The following is a 20418-nucleotide window of genomic DNA, read 5'->3' on the forward strand; positions in this document are numbered from 1 at the left end:
CCCCTGCTTATATTTCTCTCAAAGACTCTCAAATACATGTCCATTGGACAGCATTATGAGGGATTTCCTGCCTCTGGAGTCAAAACATTTTCATCTCATGCAAAAACATAGACTGCCTAAATTTATGGTTTAAGACATTTACAAAACACGAGACTTTGCCTTGGAAACATACCCCAGATGGTTAACTTATTCAGTCAGAACTCAGGTTTATCTAACCACCATTATTAATGCACACACCCCTTCAGGATTTGGAAAATTTTACAATTTTCTCCCACTTCCATTAATCTCTGCAAAATTTCAACCTATGCCAAATATTTCAGCAAGTACAAAGTTAACACTGTTTCTGCTACATTTCAGCCTTGGCATTTTGATAAACAAAGTCCACTCTTCACCTCCTTGTCCAGTTTTGCCTGAAATAGTTACCAAATGGAACCTCATTAAGAATCAAACAAGTCCCTACCAAATATATTCAAATACTAGCTTCCTTAAACAGGCCAGGGATTTAGCCCAGTGCAAAATCATATACATCAACTTAAAATTGCTCTATGTTAAAATGACATCTGCAGAATTCACTATGTTATGTGTTACAATGACATCTGCAAAATTAAGGCTGTTACAGCAATGTTCTTGTGTTTTTCAAAACCAATTACTTCTATTTAGGCATTATGAGATTGCAGATTGCATTCAAAAGTTACTTCCCTCCTAAATGAAGAGCTTTACAATGTGCAAAGGTATGCAGTTCAGCACAGGCTATTTTATATTTTGCACAACATGTTAACACCTTTTTTATGAAGAATGTTACTGTGATTAATTACAATGAAGACTTATATTAGACTGACCTTAGCAAGTTGTGAAAATAGATATAGTAATTTTGTTACTCCTAACACAGACATGTTCTCTAAGTTGGTCAGTGTTGAGATAATATCCAAAACTGGATAGTAAATCGCCAGATAGTAGAAGCATTTACTTAGTGATGATGGTACAGAATTCTGAATAGGTAGTTATATCAACATGCAGTTTTCATGAAATAACTTATTTTGATGTCTAGTTTGTTTGAAAATAAAAATTGTCCTGCTCTGACATAATCTTGATATCATTATTTATCCTGAGTGAATGATCATATTGAGATGGAGTTTGCTTTAAACAATTTATTTTGATGTCCAGTCGATCCTGAGTGAAAATAATCTTCCACAAGTGGCCATCTAAAAAATCTTATTACTGCTTCTGTGTGGATATTCATATCAACATGTGGTATTCAGTAATACGCGGTTGTATTCAGTGTTCCATAGTCCATAGTCTTGTGATGTCTGGTTGGTCCTTAATGAAAATAGTGCTAATCTGTTATCCAGTATGACTGCCTCACCAGCCATCTTGTAAATCATGTCATCACTACTCCTTCTCAACAATCATTTGTATCGACTTGGAGTTTTTCACTAAAAGACTAATTTTTATTCTTCTTGAATGAAAATGGTGCCCCTTGAAATCCAATATAGTTAATACAGTGTCCATCTTGAAAATCTCATCATAATTACTTAATGGATGGTCATGTTGACAGCAAGACATTTTTTGCTGTTAATTGGGTTATAAATAGTGCCAGTCTTACATCCATTATTGCAGCCATGGTGGCCATATTGAAAGTCTTGTTATCACTACCCCTCCAGAACTGATAGTATATAATTTATGGAGTTTACAGTAAAATCTTGTTAATGATGTCTGGTTGGTTCTTTAAAATCTAACATCCAACATTTTTGCTACCATTTTCATTTAGGACTAAGCAGATATCATAGTCTAAGAAGTTAATCAAACATCCGGTATAGTTGTCACAACAGCTGTCTTGAAAGTCTTGCTGTCACTACTCATCATGAATGGACTGTCATGTAGACATGGATTGGCACCAAAAGACTTCTAATGCTTGGTCCTGTACAAAAATGGTGCCAATCTGACCTCCAATATACCTATCATAGTAGCCAATTTGAAACTCTTGTTATTGCTGAAGAATAACGAAGATAGTTTCAACACTCAGCTACTAAAATCAAAAAATGTTTATATCTTGATTTATTGGAAAGTCATATCAACCTGTAGAATGTCAGTTCCTTTGAGGGACATTTTTTCTCCATTTATCCAGACAGCATCTTGTCATTGTCTGAGGTAAGTTCAGTAATTTTCTATCAATCTATCAGATGTCAGTGTCAAAGGCCATGATGAAAAATTTTGTACATATATTTTGTGACTATGTTAACTTAGACATGTAAGAAAATACAGTGGTGCCCCTCTTATACGACCACTCCTTCTGCACTGGGAAAGTGGCCATATAAGATGAGTGGCCTTTCCAGAGGTGGACTATATTTGTGAGATGTGTATGTATATGTGTTTCCTTGGCATCTGTCCGTCTACGGGAGACGATGGCGTAGCTCCAAAGTACGCTTTTGCTTATCCTTCTTTTTAGCTCTCTTTTCAGCTTATTTTATTCTTCTCTTTTCCTCTGCGTTTTGAACTCCCTGTCTGACAGCTAGACGCCAGCTGGAACGGTTGTTTGCACAGCTCTCCCAGTTGTTGACATTGATGTTTGCTGTCTTCATCTTTGTAGCGCAGATGTGGTCGTCCAGTTGGTCGTGCACCTTCTGCTAACTCCCCATATAACAGGTCCTTGGGAATGCGACCTGCGTCCATTCTCTTGACATGGCTGAGCCAGCGACGGCGCCTCTCGCTGAGTATGGAGAACATGCTGTTCATGTTGGCGCGTTCTAGAACCTCTGTGTTGGGTACTTTGTCCTGCCACTGGATGTGCAGAATGCGCCGCAGACATCTCAGGTGGAAGCTGTTGAGTTTCCTCTCGTGTCTTGCATAGGTGGTCCATGTTTCACTGCTGTAGAGAAGTGAGCTGGGCACGCAGGCTTGGTAGACACACAGTTTGGTCTTCTCTGTGAGGTTGGGGTTGTTCCAGACCCTCTGGTTAAGTCTGGCCATCACTGCTGCTGCCTTGGCAATCCTGCCGCCCACCTCAGAATCAATGGAGAGTGAGCTGGAGATGTTAGACCCGAGGTATGTGAAGTTCTTGACAACTTCCAAATTGTACCCATCAATGGAGACAGAGGGAGGGGAGTCTGTGTCCTGTGCCATGACATTCGTTTTCTTCAAACTGATGGTCAGCCCAAATTCTTCACATGCATGGGAGAGGCAGCATACCAGCTGCTGAAGTCCATCTTCCGTGTGTGATGTCAAGGCTGCATCGTCTGCAAAGAGCAATTCACGGATGAGTACCTCTGTGACTTTAGTCTTAGCACGGAGACGGGCGATGTTGAACAGCTTACCGTCAGCCCTGGTATGGATGTACACTCCCTCGCTGCAGTCCTTGAATGCGTACTGGAGAAGCATGGAGAAGAAGATGGCAAAGAGCGTCGGTGCAAGGACACAGCCTTGTTTGACTCCGCTAATGACTGGGAATGCTTCAGATGTTGCGCCATTGAAGCACACTGTGCTGTGCATGTTCTCGTGGAATGACATAATGACAGCAAGCAGACGTGGGGGGCAGCCGATCTTCTGCAGGAGTCTGAAGAGTCCACTCCGACTAACCATGTCAAACGCCTTCGTCAGGTCTATGAAGGCAATGTAGAGGGGCATCTGCTGCTCACGACACTTCTCCTGCAGCTGATGTAGTGAGAAGATCATGTCTACAGTTGACCTGCCGGCTCGAAATCCATACTGGGACTTTGGGTAGACGCGGGAGGCTAGGATCTGCAAGCGCGCCAAGGCAACACGGGCGAAAGCCTTTCCGACGATGCTGAGGAGGGAGATGCCCCAATAGTTGTTGCAGTCGCTACGGTCTCCTTTGTTTTTGTACATAGTGATGATGGTGGCATCACGCATGTCCTGTGGCATGTATCCCTGTTTCCAGCAAAGGCAGAGGAGTGTGTGTAGGGGCTGGAGCAGTGCTGGTTTTCCGCTCTTGAGGACTTCAGGCGGAATGCCGTTGCTTCCAGGAGCCTTCTCACAGGCAAGGCAATTGATGGCTTTTCCGAGCTCTTCCAGGGTGGGCTGTGTGTCTAGCTCCTCTATGACAGGCAGGTCTGGAATGGCATCCAGGGCAGTTCCAGTGTCATTGTTTTGGGTTGCATATAGCTCGAGATAGTGCTCAACCCATCGCAGCAGTTGTTTCCCCTGGTCTGTGATAACTTTGCCCGTCTTGGACTTGAGGGGGGCGGTCTTGTAGCTGGGGGGGGCCTGTTGCCTTTTTGATACCCTCATACATTCCTCTTGTATCCCCGGTGTCAGCAGCTGTCTGTATACTGTTGCAAAGGTTCAGCCAGTAGGTGTTGGCACAGCGGCAGGTGGTCTTCTGGGCATTATTCCTTGCAATCCTGAGGGCTTGTAGTGTTCTGGGGCTAGGTGCAGCCTTGTATGCCAGGAGGGCTTTCCTCTTTGCCTCAGTCACAGGCTCCATCTCCTCCCAGTTTGCCTCATACCAGTCGACATTCTTTCGCTCCCTCTTCCCATAAGCTGTGATGGCTGAATTGTACACAGAGTCACGGATATGGGACCACTTGGAGTCAATGGTGTCATCAGGTGTCACTTTGGTGAGGGCTTCCTTCAGTTTGCTGATGAACTGCTGTGTTTTCTCTGGGTTGCTTGCACAGCAGGTGTTGATACGTGGGTGACCCTTCTTCTTGGCGTGGTGCAGCTTCTTGGGTAATATTCGCACCTTGCTGGCCATGAGGGAATGGTCCGTGTCACAATCGGCACTGTGGTAGCTGCGGGTAAGGAGGACACTGGCCAGTTCTGCACGCCTGGTGATGACGAGGTCTAGCTGGTGCCAGTGGCGTGAACGTGGGTGTCTCCACGACACCTGGTGGATCTCTTTGCATTTGAAGAAAGTGTTGGTCACACATAGGCTGTGGGAGCAGCACATCTCCAGCAGTCGCTGACCATTCTCGATCTTGGCCCTTCCGTAAAAGCCAAGACAGGTGGACCAGGCCTCATGGTCAGCTCCCACTCTAGCATTGAAGTCTCCTAGTAAGTAAAGGCTTTCATTGTTGGGGATACTGGATATTGCCTGATCCAGAGCCTCATAAAACTTGTCTTTCTCCTCGTAGGTGGAGCAGAGGGTTGGGGCGTACACACTGAAGATGTTGACCGGGCCTAAGGATGTTGACAGCCGGAGGGCAAGGATTCTCTCAGTACTTGATGATGGAGGTTCAATGAAGGCAATTAGCGTGTTCTTGACGGCAAAGCCTACACCATGCTGCCTAGGTTCATCCAAGGGCTTCCCCTGCCAAAAGAATGTGTAATTGGCTTCCCTGATGGTGCCGCTGTCAGCCAGTCGGGTCTCCTGGAGGCAGGCAATGTCGATGTTCAGTCGAGAGAGTTCTCTGTCAATGACGGCAGTCTTCCGTGCATCGTCGATCTGCTGTAGGTCAGTGGTCAATCCAGGACACATAATCCTGATGTTCCAGGTTGCAAAACGAAGAGTTGAGTCTTTTTATTTCTTCTTTTAGTCTTTCCTGGTGCAGAGTTTTGTGGCCCACTTGTCGAGATGGTTCTCTAAGCTCCACGCACCCAGTGAAGCAGGCAGGCCATGGTGGGCAGCACCTTAGTGACTGGGTCTGCCCAGCTTGAGGCGGGCGGTAGCTGTCCAGTGAGACCTGATGATCTCTCCCACCGTCAGAAGTAACCCCTGGTGCCAAGCTCTATGCCAATGGAGCTTTGACTTAGAATCGGTAAACTGCTACTTCTTGTGTTGTGCCGACGCCATACGACGACGCTGGAGTGTCCTCTCCAGTGGAGCTATGAAGCCTGGGCAGGGTGGTATGGAGAATCAGTTGTTGCCCATGCAGCAGATCCCCCCTCTCCACGCAGCTGGTGTGCCCATGGGAACGATGAATGCTGATACAGCTTGGCACCAACGGCGTCGCACGAGTTGCCGGAATGACGTTGAAGTCAATGTCATACCGCCTTAGGGACTCCATCTCCGGATTTTCTGTCGGGGTTTACTCCTTTAGCCTTTCCCATGAGTGGGTATAGCCACAAGGCAGCAGAGGTTTGGAATCGGAGTTTTCCTTCTCCTAGATGAGCTACCATCCAAGGTTTACGAGTCCCATCTACCCGAAGCAACTGGTTTTAAGGCGCCAGTGGGCCGCCTTCACCCCTTCTCCTGTTAGTAGAAAACATGGTCTGCCGGGCTTCAAATCTAAGCCACTTGCGAAGGCCAGGAGCTGGATTTTAGTTGACAGAGGCAGTAAGAGACGCAGGCCGTATGGGGCATTTTGGAGGATTGGGGCGCTTGTCTCCCACTCCCACCCCGGGCAATGTCAACCTTAGACCACTGTTTGTATATGTGTATATAGTAGGAAAGCTACATATAACTTAAAGCAGTTAATATCTTCATTTAAAAGTAGCATTAATTATTACAGTGTTCTTCTTGTCTTAAAAACAAACTTATTTCAAGGTAACATTAATTAATAGTTCTTATTCTTAGGCATGAAATGTGAGTTGGGTATTGTTGGCATGTGCATAACAAAACCATTCAAAAACATTATTTAAATCTTGGTACATACATTGTTTCATATTTAAAATAATTCACTGAGTACTCCATTTTCCCACTGCTACAGAATATTCTCATTATCTGTTATGATCTTGTTATTTGAGTCTTTCCAACATAAAATTTTTGGCCAAGTGAACTCTCCCCATTGCCGTCAAGTTGAATAACTTTTACTTTTTCTTCTGAAGTATTATTTCTCTGTTTACATGATGACATGTTCAAGTTTTATAATAATTTATTCCATTGTTGCTAATTGTACAGTACTGCAATTTAATTATGCAGCTGAAACTTTTGTAGAAAAAAACAAAATGCCTTGTTTATAAAGGATGTGGTACATGTACTGTCATGTGATTTTTTGGTCTTTGTTTGGTACCCTGTTTTGTTCATGATTAATTTCTGTGTGTGTTAATCCACAAAATCTGTATTTAGCCTATGCTGACCATGTTGTGATCTTGACAATTATGTCTGGTTGTAATCGTCAATAAAAAATTTAAAAAATCCACTGTGTGAAGCCCAAAACTCTATCAAAACATTCCTGACCCTATTTCCTGTAAACATCAGCGTTAATGATATAATAGGTACCTTAGTGATACATGTACATCAAGTTTAGCCTAAAACTCATTTCATTAACTAAAACCTGACATCCAGAAACAGACATCAGGAAAGATAATCAGATTACTTACCTTACCATAATTAAATATTGGTTCAGGACACATATTAATAAAATGTGGCCACTTGTGAGGGATAAATTTTACATTTGTGTACTAATATGTTGGCCAATGGTCGCATTAGAGGGGTGGCCTTTTTTGACTGAACACAAACTTGTCTGTGTCAAGGGATTCTGGCTGTAAAAAGTGGGTGGCCGCTGGTCAGGAGGGCCATTCATTAAGGGGACCACTGCACTTTTGTCATCAAATTTTGTATGTTATGAGATTTTCAACAGTATGAGAGATGGTTTTAATACACATTTGTTAAAAATTAAAGAGCAGATCAAAAGGACTTGCCTTGGATTCCTTGAAATATTTTCAGCCAGTAGAGTGTTAGTTCCTTAGAGAGAGACTCTTGTTAATGCTTACTATTCATCTGTAGTAAATAGTCATCCTTCCTAATGTAGGGTAAAATAATGACTGATAACTACTGAAGTAAATTGTTTAAATTTCTGTCCTGCTCCAGGCACTCTGAGGCTTTGATAAAGCGGCTGGAACAGGCTGGACTGGGATACCATGTAGATGCTGACAAAACGACCGATAGACTGGGTAATTATAGAAATTTGTTTGTGTCTGAAATACTTTCTATCATGTGAAGAAATATATTATTTTAAAATTGACATATAGATTCTGCTAGTTTTAAGTCTACAAGGCAATATGGTCAGTTAAAGATTATAATATGATTTGACCTGGTGTTCCATCCAACATGGGTTATATATTATGGAGCTGTTAACACTTTTAAGGTTGCCCATGCATATTGAATAGCACATGTTACTGAGGGCTTCTGATTGTTTTCACATTTTCCTTTAATATAAACAGCTCAACTTGTTTATTCTTACATGATATCTGACAGATTATCAATCTGGAATTTTTAAATTGAATTTTGGAAATATTACATATTGGTATGCATTTTTGCCTAAATATTGGAACGAAATATTGTACCAGAATTTAGAGAACATTCACATGAATGCTAAGGTGAAAACTTCTTAACATTTTTGATACCATCTTCATTCAAGACCAAATTATGCATGTGCCAATAATCTGTCATATGGTACAGTGCAACATGTTGATAGCAGACCATATGCAATTTCCAGAATTGTATGAACCTTTTACGTAATTTTAACAATCTTTAATTTGTTTATCTTTTTTTTTTGTAGTACTTTTCATCAGCACCATCTAACCAGTACTGTGCTGACATGCTGTTACATCCTAATACAAACATACCTATATATATATAATTATTATATGCTCATTGTTTTCTTCCTTAAGTTTGCAATGTGAGAATTGTTCAGTATTTTAGGATATTGAACTCGTGTGCACTTCATAATGCACTCATAAAGGAATTACTTTCTATTGTAAACAAACAATGGACGCAGACACCATCACTTTTGATTTGTAAACAAATGATGTACACTCACATAGTAGGCGGTTTATGTTTTGGTTGATTAAATTTGTTTCTGAATGAACTAAAGCAGATGTTTCATGGACTGCCACATACCAGCTGCTTTGCTACATTCTGCGTTAACTTTTTTGATACAATGTTTTGGATTTAGGAGGGTGATAGATGCCAGATTTCATAAAATTGCTGGGTACCTACAAATAACATGCAAGTGACAAGGCATCAACTGTCTTCTTTAGCTGGTAATAAGAATGGCAAAAAATATACTTGCAGTTTTGCATCCTGAATTTCCTCAAAATGTACTTTCTTAGTTCTGCAAATCCGAATTAAATGAGCCATATCATGGGTTCTCAAGCTTGATTCACATTTTGAAATTGTACTGTAATTTCGACTATATTCGAAGTGCAATTACATCCTCCTTACTGCACTCAAAATGAAATAAACATTAAATTCCATAGCTTCTTTTTGATAATTGCAATTGAAAGACTTCATATTTTTCCCACATTATGATTTAAAACATTCAATGACAGAACAGAAATATACCTGCAGATGTCAACACACTTCTCCCTTGCTGCTTCAATCCGATGAATTTCATGTAGAATTGGCACAGATAAATACAATGTATTTCATGTAGAATTGACACACTTATAAATGCAGTCCATAATCACAAAGTTTTGTAGAATCGACAAAAATACCCAAATCTGTTCTTTCCAGATCAAATGGAAAAGTTGTTGCAATGCGCATTCATTCACAATATGACTCCAAATTTCAATTTTAAGTAGATCAAAATGCCATTTTCTTTCAAAAGTTATGTCTAGCATGCAACTAAGTTAAAATTTATCTGGGCAGAGTTATGTGCACATTAATAATGTTGTTGTGTAATGAAGAATCTGCGGTTATGTATTTAGTTTGGAATACAGCATACATTCAGTTACTTTGTTTCTTGTAGTGTATTTTTATTTATATAATTAAGCCTTAGGTAGAATAAGAAAATGAGCATCTAATAAAAAGATTACTGCATTTGTATGGGAAAATATGAACTTGTTTTGTCAGATGGATATACTGCACTCCCAAGGTCATGCAGTATTTCCATCCAAAAAACTCGTTCATATTTTCCCATACAAATGCAATAACCTATAAATATAGAGCAGTGTAACATGTTTATGGCAAACCACTATGGACTGCATTCATTACCCCACTGTAGCCATAATTCATTTCATGCATATAATTATGTATATTTAGCTTAATGGGTATACAAATTCATTAGTACTAATCATGCATTTTTTAAAGGATTTTGCTTGTATTGCCTTTATTGTTTATTTTATATTTAATTTATTTAATTTTGAAGATCTTTACATCTTATATTTTACCTTCTTATGCTTCATGTTACATTTATATGGAAGGGTTTATCTTCTTAAAGCTTCTTTGTAATTTGTTGTTACATTTTTCAAAACATTACCTTTACTTGGCACTGTATAGCCACTGTTGTGTTCAGGTGCAGTAAAAGTTAGTACATACATACAGGCAGACAGACATACATACATACATACATACATACATACATACATACATACATACATACATACATACCTTTTACTTTTATATAGTATATTGCATTATGTTACATTGTAGGTAATCATTTAATTCTGCATAGTTGTTTGCTGTTTCAGTTTCTTTTAAAATACAGTAGAATACAAACCTCATTAATCTTGATGATAAGTGCCTCCATAATGTAAAGATTTGGTATCACCAAACTCCTTCTTATCCTTATGTCTTAACCATCTCCTAACCCAACTCCCCCATAGTATAAATGAGGTTACACTCTGGAGTTCTATAACTTTGATATGAATGATTGACTGTTACAGTAAGAGTTTCATCATGGGATAGATTGAGTTCCCATGAGAAGATTGGTACAGGGTACAGCCACTACCACAGAGTTAGTTGCCCCTTTTATGGGTAGATGGAAAGCTAATCACACAGATTGAAGTCCTGTAGGATGTTACAGTTATAAAAGTTTCTGTTTCATATACACAGGTCGGGTTCCCATGAGAAGATTGGTATACAGGGTACAGCCACTGCCACAGAGTTTGTTGCCCCTTGTATGGGACTTTGGACAGCTAAATACAGAGATTGAAGACCTCTACATCAGACAGATGGTCAGGAGATATGTAAGTACAAAGTAGAAAGTACACTGAGTAGGTATGGTGAAGACTTAAAAGTTCTTGTAATGCCATTTGTCAACTAAATACACCACATTGATACCTTATCTTAAGAATATCTGGTCTTGAAGTAGCTGTTGTTATTGCTGTTGTAGGGTTTAATGCCATTTTTCAGCACAAGATAGGCTATACATGATGGCCAGTATAAATGGTGGAGGAAGATCCCAGGAAAACCCCAGAAAGAACCACCAACCCACGAGAAGCTAGTGGCAAGCTTTCTCCCATACCCACATTGGCCGAACCCATCTTGAACTAGTAAGCAGAGAGTGCCAAAATAATGAATTTTCAGTAATACTACAATAAGAATAAAACTCTGCTTCCTTTCATATACAGAGGCCATCAGATTTTCAGCATTAAGGCCCAATGGTTCTGTTTACCATCACAATGGGCTCAGCTCAGTGTGTACATGTGCAAGATTAAGGGATATACCTCATACCAAAAAGATAACTCATTTGTAAATGCGCTTATTACAGAACAAGTCTTCTGTACACACTTGTCTCTAATGGCAGTATATCTACATGATAAAACTAGAAGAATAAACACCAGGTCTGAGAGCAGTACTCTCTACTGACATTATTATGTAAGTGTTCTGTTTTTGCAAGCAAGGATATAATCCAGACTCATTCTAACCAGTATTGGACAAAATATTCAGGACAAATTATAATTATCATTAGCACACAAATTATTTGTACAGAAAAAATATTTTTTTAATATCCATAAAAACTGATAATGTTAATGAGGTGATGCAATTTATTGGCTATGTTATAAAGATGTTGAATGTGTTTGATTATGAGTGTTTGTCACTCCTTGGTGTTTCCACTAACACTTTCCCAGCTCCAGTAATTTCATCTGCTTCAAAACTTTTTAAAAATTATTGTCATTGTCATTATTATCAGCCAACATTTGCCAAATGAAATCATCATCACTTGATGAATTGTGCTGGCTGTATGCCATTTTGAGTCTTCTAGGTAGCACATGTTTTAATCATGCATTTGTTAAACATCTTTAGAAATGCATGTAAAAACTATGACAGTATGCTTGTTCCAGGGTCTAGTGTACCAATTAAACTTAGTTTCACAATCATTGATATCAAGCTGAAGTATCCAGATGTGTAAATAGTTGCATATCTGATAAATAGCCAGTGCCATGATAAGCATTACAGGACTGTTATCAATGGTATAATAATGTGCTGTGACAAGCACTTTGGTATTTTCATTTTCATGCAGAATGTCAATGATGTTCATATGCTCAAAGTATCGTATCTTATTTTTTTAGGCTTTTGACCTTGAGTTTGAGTTTTGAGCTTAGTAAATAGTAATTTTTTTAAAATGTAGATGTAGTTTTATATTAATGTTCAGTTTATTACAATACCATACAGTACTTATGACCTTTTTCCATAATTGCCTTTGGTCTTAATGACATTACATATATGATATATATATATATTACAGGGATCCCAAGTCCAGATGGCTCTTGGTCAGCATTTTCCCCATAAAATTGGGAAATAATGAAAACAATAATGACCCAAAAATTGCATGGGATAATTATGGACATGTTATGTACAGTGTCTGACATGCCAGTTAGCAAATGGTCATCTGTGTAACTTATTTTAAGATCTCTAAGATATTGTACATGAAGTTTATACTATATGATTTGAGCAAACCAAACATCATCACAGTGGTAATTGTATGCATTGCATCTTTTGCTGAAAATATTTAATTTTAGTCATTTTTCCACAACATAACATAAATATTTCTGGATAATGGTTATTGAGGTCATTACACATTATGCAGGTAATTAACATCTGATAAAGAATTCAAAGTTTATTATTGCACTTAACATAGTTCTAATAGACTTTTTTATGCCCCACGATGATTGTCATAAGGTTAGTGTTACCCTATTCCATCACACCTATTTAGTTCTACTGGTCATAGACCAGAAGAACATATGGGTTGGGTCCATCATCCAGCAATGTCTCTCTGTGAAACTTTGCATACATCCCATGGTCTACATGGCTGGTTGTATCAATATGAGGTTTTCACTGAAGGATTTCTTAAGATGTCTAGTTGGTCTTAAATGAAAATTGTGCTGATGGGATATTCAGTATGAGCACCAAAGCAGCCATCTTGAAAATGTTATCACTACTTCTCCAGAATGAATGTTCATATCAGCATGGGGTTGTCACTAAGAGACTTCTTTTGCTGTCTCATTGATCCTAAATTAAAATGATGCTGATCTGATAACCAGTATGACCACCACAGCAGGCATATTTTGAAAATCTTTCATTGCTACTCCTCACAATCAAAAGGTCATATCACCATTGGGTTTTCTCAAGAAGACTTCTTACAGTGTCTGGCTGATATGAAATAAAAATTATTCCAATCTGATATCGAGTTTGGTCACCATGGCAGCCATCTTGAAAATCTTAGTATTGTTGCTCTTAAATGAATATCATGTTGACATGAGGTTTTCATATGCCAGCCATTACACTTTTGGCATAATCATTTTGCTTTTCTTTTTCACTCTATTATATCTTATGCTTGCCTGTTTATGGATTACACTTTTGGGGTACATTTAAAACAAAACAAATAAAGCAATAAAAAGCCTGTCATTTTTATTATCATTTCTTTAATCCCATACATCATATAAATGTGAGAATTTCTAAAAAGAGATGACTGCTACATAAGAATAGCAGAAGAGTACATTTGCCCATCCTAGACATTTGCTTTCATTATTTTCTGTTTATAGTAGCTATATATGAAACACTTAGAAGTAAATAAAAAGTTTATATATATATATATATATATATATATATATATATATATATATATATATATATATATATATATATATATATATGTATCTTTAAAAGAATTGGTGCAAGATGTTAGGTAAAACAGGCTTTATCAATGCGACTCATGGATGTTACATGGTTAAAAAAAACATCAGAGGAGCAGGATCTTTTTGAAGGGGTAGGTACTGTAAGAGTAATTTTCGGCCTATACTCCGATCCAGATGAAACTTGTATAGACAAAATATGCCCCTCTCTCTTTCTTCAATATGCATATGATTTTTTAGCAAGGACTGCTTTTAAAGAAGGAAATATACAATTAAATTACCTACGGTTTTCTATTCTGTTGTGGAACCTGTATTCGTGGATTATAGATATGTAGGTTAGAAATCACATAATATATTTATCCTAAATTTTACATTTGAATTCAGTGTGCATAACAGTCAATGATAAGACTTTTAAAACTTGATTTTTGTTTTTAAACAGTGTATAAGGGGGGTTATATGTTTCTGTTATTTTCAGCTGATTACCTCTGACACCTATTTTCATTTTCATTTAAAATGCTTCAGACATGTATATGTTTTACACTGACTTCCTGTCCTGTTCTTGCCTGAATTGACACAGAAAAGACAATTTATGTATTTGTTGATCATTTTTTCAAAAAATGTTTAGTGAATACACTTTGTATATTAATAATAGCAAAATGTTGATATTGTATGTAGAGAAGAATTAAAAATGTTATAAATGACAGTGACAAAGCTGTTTCGATTATGCATCATTCAGGGGAAAAACGTACTGTATATTACTAATAATTTGAACAAAAATATTCCTTATGATGATGATTGATCCTAAATTTTGATAAATTTCTATTAATTATATAAGAGAGAGAGCTTACAGTAGCTGTAAACTATACAGCATATGAGGCACTCGTTCAAGATAATATAGTACGGTTTTATTACTTCACTGACCTAGGATATCAGATTTGAATCATTTATTGTCAAGACAATGAGTGAAATGGCATGGGTTTTGTATTATATAACAAATGGGTCTTCAGAATGTATGTATGAATAAACAAAATTATAGTAAGACAGATTAATTCAAATATATTTGTTCCAGTGTGCACTGGTCAACCTACCCATGATCTTGTCACCAACATAATTATGTGGCATAACCAATTAGAACTCAACATGATATTATCATTTTTTCTATACATGTTATTTATGCCTTAAACTCCTATATGTTGAGTGGTTAATATCATCAGGGAATGGCTTTACATTTTGTTTTTGTAGAAAATCATGCCATATTATTGCATTTATTTTCCTGGAATTTTGATTTTTATATTAAATGACTTGGAAATTAAGAATGGTGCTTTTTAAATATATAGTTATACACCATATCATTTTATCTTTATAAAGATTGTATTCCCAAACCCTTGTACTTCATATAAACTAGATCATATGGCACTGAATATCAAGTTGACTTGGTAGCATTTATCTTTTTGTAAGCATGTAATGATAGAACTGAACATTGTAAAGACATACATGTACTCAACTTTTGTATTAATATTAGAATGAACAATTAAACAGGAAATTCTGCAAAATGTATAGTGTGAATAATGTCCAAAATATTTTATATTTGCATCAAGTTCATGCATAATAACAATTTTTATACATTCACACATGTATGTATCTAGCTAAGCGTAGATGCACACATGCATATGCCACACACAAAGAGTCAAGGGCCATCTGGACTTTTAAAAATAGGCTGTTTACTCAAGGATAAGGAAACTTTTCTGCCAGTGGTTATACCTACAGTTTAACATTTTGTTTATTATTTGTTTTGAAATAAATGGAGCAGATATGGTTGACCATATTGCCCGATTTTGACAATCCACAAGCACAGATACAACGTGCATATACATTTTAAGTTAAAAGTTAAAAGAAAACAGGTATATAACATTTGAAATCCAGCAACTGAACGCATGCGAAAGATAAATCCAAAACAAAGGCTCCCTCACCTCCAGTTTCTTTTCGTCAATATGGCCATTCTCTCTCTCTCTCTCTCACTCACTCACACACACACACACACACACACAAGAAGGGTCATGTGCAAAAGATCTATACTAATCAGCATCAGGAAACAGTAGAATGGTAAAGAATAATGGGCGCAATATTGACAAATGTAAGCAACCAGTTGAAATATCAGTATTTAAAAACAAATTGATTTCAGTGTTATTTTTAAGCTAATTCAGATTTTTGGATAGATGATATGAGAAAGAAAGCCATAAAGAAATAAATAGCGCAAAAGGATCAAACTTAACTCACTGGAGAAAAAAATTAAAGAAAATTTGTTTTTACATCTAAATCTAAAATGAAAAAAAATTACAGTGTGACCCCACTATAGCACGCTCCGTTATAACACAAATTTGGATATAACACGGTTGTGGTGTGGCTCCCGAAATTTCATATACATGTATTTTTCTTGTACACAAAAAAAAACTTTCTTAAAAGTACAAAAAAAACATAAAAAGTTTTTATCATTTTGGGGAAGAGATTGCATGGTGTGGCTCCTGAAATTTTAAAAGTATTTTGTCGTACATGAAAAAGTAGTTTTTTCTTCTTAAAAGCACAAAAAATAACATGTGAAAGGTTTATTCTGGGATCACATAGGGCTTCGCCAATTTCGCAAACTTGGATTTTTTTCCTATTGGCGGCAAAATATACCATCTGGAGATTTTTGTATTGGCAACATTGTTAGCTGTTTAAACTTGTATATGCAACCATTGGTTTGGAGTGGAGAAATTCAGAGGCACCATGAAAGGAAGCCACAAACTGGATATAAAATGCACTGAAATTTATCTATTGTTACATAAATTCTTTGTCCATATTGACAAACCATCTAAACAGTGCATTGTTGTATCATAATCCGCTTATCTTGACATCTAGCATGAGTACTGCATTGTGAGATATCCACTGTTTTGTTGTTGACATTTCTGGTAACAGAGATCAACCAGACGAGGCATTACCTTGTAATCTATCTTTCGTCGGATTTTCAGCCGCTCGCTAGTAATTAATATATTTACATAGACTGACATTTGTATGTGGATGTTAAGTAAAATTCCTCATCTTTTCACTCAAAATTAAATCCTTCAGAACACTAATATTTTCTGTAATAATCCCTGTCATCAGACCAGAACACCTGCGTCTCTATCATCCGTTGACCCTTTGTTAAATTTCTGTCGCATGCGTGGAAGGCAGCATCACACTGTACCACAAATGTAATAAAAAAAAATCTTATTTATTGATTTATTCAGTAGGCAGGGAGGAACAGTAACTAGAATAGACCAAACGATGACCAATTCCTTTTTAAAAATTTACCCAGATAAAATAGTTTGCTGAAATTTCAAAGGAAACAGATTATCTTTGAAGCCCCGATTGTTATGAAAACATACTCAGCAAATGGATGATTGCAATACAATTTTTGGATGTTGCCGCCACAATAAGAAATGGGGATTTGTTTGGTTCTCCAAAGCTGTCCTTTAGTGGTGACTTCAACAACGCATGCACCCTTCATTAAAGAAAGCCGACTACAATCTTCAATAAAAACAAAGAACTTTTCTTCAAGGGAAGTCAGTACCAAACTTAAATAAAAGTAATGGAATCTGATGGATTTTTGCATTTTCCAATGTGACTGGAACACGTTAACTGTGCCATGAAAGTTTCCTTTTTGCAGGGAAAAAAATTACGCTTACAAACACTACCAACAGTGGCTTAAAACGCAAATTAACTTTTACTGACTTGGGACGTACTGAAAAGTAAATGTGCTTCGTCATTCATTACATGATTGTGTTGTTTTTCTGCTGAATTCAGACCAAGTTGACTAGTGACAAAATTATTGAATATTTTAAATCTCTGTGTGCATATTTTCAATGGAATCACTTGTATTGTGGATTCAGTGTATATGATGAGATTCGCAGGTGAGTACACGGTGTTGATACTCTGTTCATACTGTACATTAGACGTGTATATATAAACATTATTCACGTATAAGTACCAATTCGTTGTTCTCTAAATAAAGTAAACTATTATATATGCCTTCTCTGTTTTTACTACATGTGTATTTCACATTTAATATGCATCGATTTAAGATGGTAACTGTGCCAATGAAGCACGTATTTTACCACATGCATTTATTACCTACCCACCCCCCTTGAAATTTTTTGGAGTACATGCATCATTTTCTTTAGCTAACTGACCTGGTTGCTAATAACATGGTTCGGTCTATAATACGGTTGGGTTCTATGTTTCCCAACTACCGTGCCATAGTGGGGTCATGCTGTATGCTTCAATGGAGGCTCAAACTGCTGACTTAAATTTTGTGATTTGCTGGAGCAGCCATGCACTTTACCTCTACACCACTTAAAATACCTTAAAATCAAAAGAGACAGATTGTTATATTTGAGGAGCTTATTGTTGTGTGAGGTTCTTTTGAGTGAACTTTTATAGCCTATTGTTGAAGATAATAAATCATCTCAAATCTTTTTTTGAAGTAAAATGTCGATAGTCTTTAGAACAAGACTTTTGCATGAATATTGGACAATAAGTACCCCCTAAGATTATCAAAAATGCAATGTGGGCCAATTATGTTTGGACAAATGCCAACTTTATCTGGGGAACTGTGAGTCCAAATTCATGTTTTTCAAGTAACATGCCATTTAATGGCAAATATTGTTTATAGTTTAACATGCAGCTCAGAATTAGTTAAGATTTTGAAAACTGCATGTCAGTCATAGCACACCTAAATGCATCACCTCAGTATCTCGCTGGGCTTGTTGTAAGATAAATGTGTCAACAGTATGTTGTATGCTCTCAATAAATTAAAAGTAAATTCTGAAATAAATATTTAAACTTAAGTTATACTTTGAGTCATTAATTTATTCCAGATTCGTAATGAGAGACTTCCTAACATACCAGGACTGGTTGAAGTGATCAGCGGAATTCTCACTGCCTCCCAGTATTTCATGAGACAACAACAGGTAAACAGATAATCTTACTGTAAAGCATTAGCTTTCCAGCTTATAGATATTAAGTTTGATATTAGGTGCCAGCATCCATTGGCTTTGAAAGCATTTTGTGGTCTGAAAAGGGCAATAACAATTATTTTTAAAAAGTGATGTAATATTTTCTTTGAGGCTTTTAACTTTTTGCCTTTTGCTAACACATATATGCAACACTAAAAAAAGCCTTTTAACCCCAGAGATGTTAGTTTAAAATATTAGTTTTCATTAAATTATATAGTTTGCATGGCACAAGATTGATATAGAAAATGTAGACAGCATGTGCACTAACTCAAGAAGTTCTCACTCAGGCAGCCATTATGATGCTCTGGGGTTCAGCCTACAAACAACTGCTAGAAGGCAGGCAGCTTATCAGGCTTAGTAGGCAGGGCAGCAAGTACTTACAGAAGGTAAAGAGTTAATTAAGAGTAAGCTGTGTGAGTCAGTAACTGACAGTTATACACAATAAATTCAGAAAAAAAAACATTAAAAAACTTGTATAATTTCAATTGTTTATAATTTTTTAAATCTTATACATTTATTTTGCTTTTTTAAAGATATTTCCTATCAGATTCAAGCTTTTTTTAAGCATATGAAATTTTTTGTTGAGGGCTTTTGCTTTGTAGCTATTTATAGAATAGTGGCTTCTCCAGCAAAAACGTGATAGCACATGAGTGGGTGTGTGTGAGAGAGATTTGGATTTTTAATGTAGCTTTAAAAAAATTTAATTCATGTCACTATGATGTCTGCAGTGTGGCAGTTTATAGTGATGACTATGACTTGGCCAATTCACTGTTGTCTGATTAAGTAGCCAGTTTACATTTCTTTAAATCTATTTTGTGTTCATTAACAGGTTAGGCCTCCTACTTACAAATGAAATTGGTCAATAGTTATAATGATGGTGGTCCAGAAGTAAAAGTGTTAGACACCAACCATCACAGTTATGGTTGGAGAGGGGTGGGATCTATCTCCCCCCACTTTGTAATTATCAGGTTTGGCATCTTACATTGCAGGAAAGTGAGTCCAGATTTTGTAATGTTTGTCTTTTTTTGTAATGTTTGTCTTTGAAATCCCTGCCTATTTCCAGTCTCTATATCTGTTTATCAATAGTTTTAATTTGGTAGATTTTGATTTTGTCAGCTCTGTAAGTAATCTTGCTTTTCTAAAGATTTAAATAGGTTTATGGTCATCCTTCCTCTTTGCAGGATTTAATTCATTTTAGTTTCTGATCATCCTGCTATTCAACTGGCAAGTTTAATTGGTTTGTTCCAAATGGTGATAATTCAGCTTGTGATATATTGTCCACTTCAGAAGGCACATCAGATATTGATGGCTCAGTGTGTTCATTGTTTTGATATATGAATTTAGTAAAATGTTCAGAATTCTGCCATTTTGGACATGACACTGCTTGCAGAATTCCAGTGGCACAACAGAACAAAATCTGGTATACATGCAAGATTTTTCCCCCATATTTAGATCAAATCTAGTCAATATTTTCAGAAAAAATACAATGATTTATGATCTGATTCTGTCAAAATCAATTTTTTCAGTTTTCAGAATAAAATATAAACCAACAAACATTTTTATTTCATTTTAAAGGCATGCAGTGTGTATGCCTTCTGTTTCAGAATTTGCATTAGTTACTTTGCACGTGACTCTATTCGTAGAAGTTGGTATAAAATACTTCTCCATACAGTTGATACAGAAGTAA

The 20418-nt window shown here is 36.9% G+C and overlaps 1 protein-coding gene across 1 annotated transcript in view; it reads left to right on the forward strand.

Annotated features, from left to right (window-relative positions):
• The window catches only part of LOC149770911 (E3 ubiquitin-protein ligase rnf213-alpha-like), a 512819-nt gene that overhangs the window by 147698 nt on the left and 344703 nt on the right, over positions 1–20418 (forward strand). Inside the window, exons 21-23 of the mRNA XM_089948996.1 lie at positions 7709–7791; positions 10676–10809; positions 18594–18686. Of these exons, the coding sequence (XP_089805122.1) occupies positions 7709–7791; positions 10676–10809; positions 18594–18686 (310 nt within the window). The remainder of the gene's footprint in view (positions 1–7708; positions 7792–10675; positions 10810–18593; positions 18687–20418) is intronic.

Source organism: Sinohyriopsis cumingii, unplaced genomic scaffold (genome assembly GCF_028554795.1).
Source record: "Sinohyriopsis cumingii isolate HCF-2022 unplaced genomic scaffold, ASM2855479v2 utg002226l, whole genome shotgun sequence".
NCBI lineage: Eukaryota > Metazoa > Mollusca > Bivalvia > Unionida > Unionidae > Sinohyriopsis > Sinohyriopsis cumingii.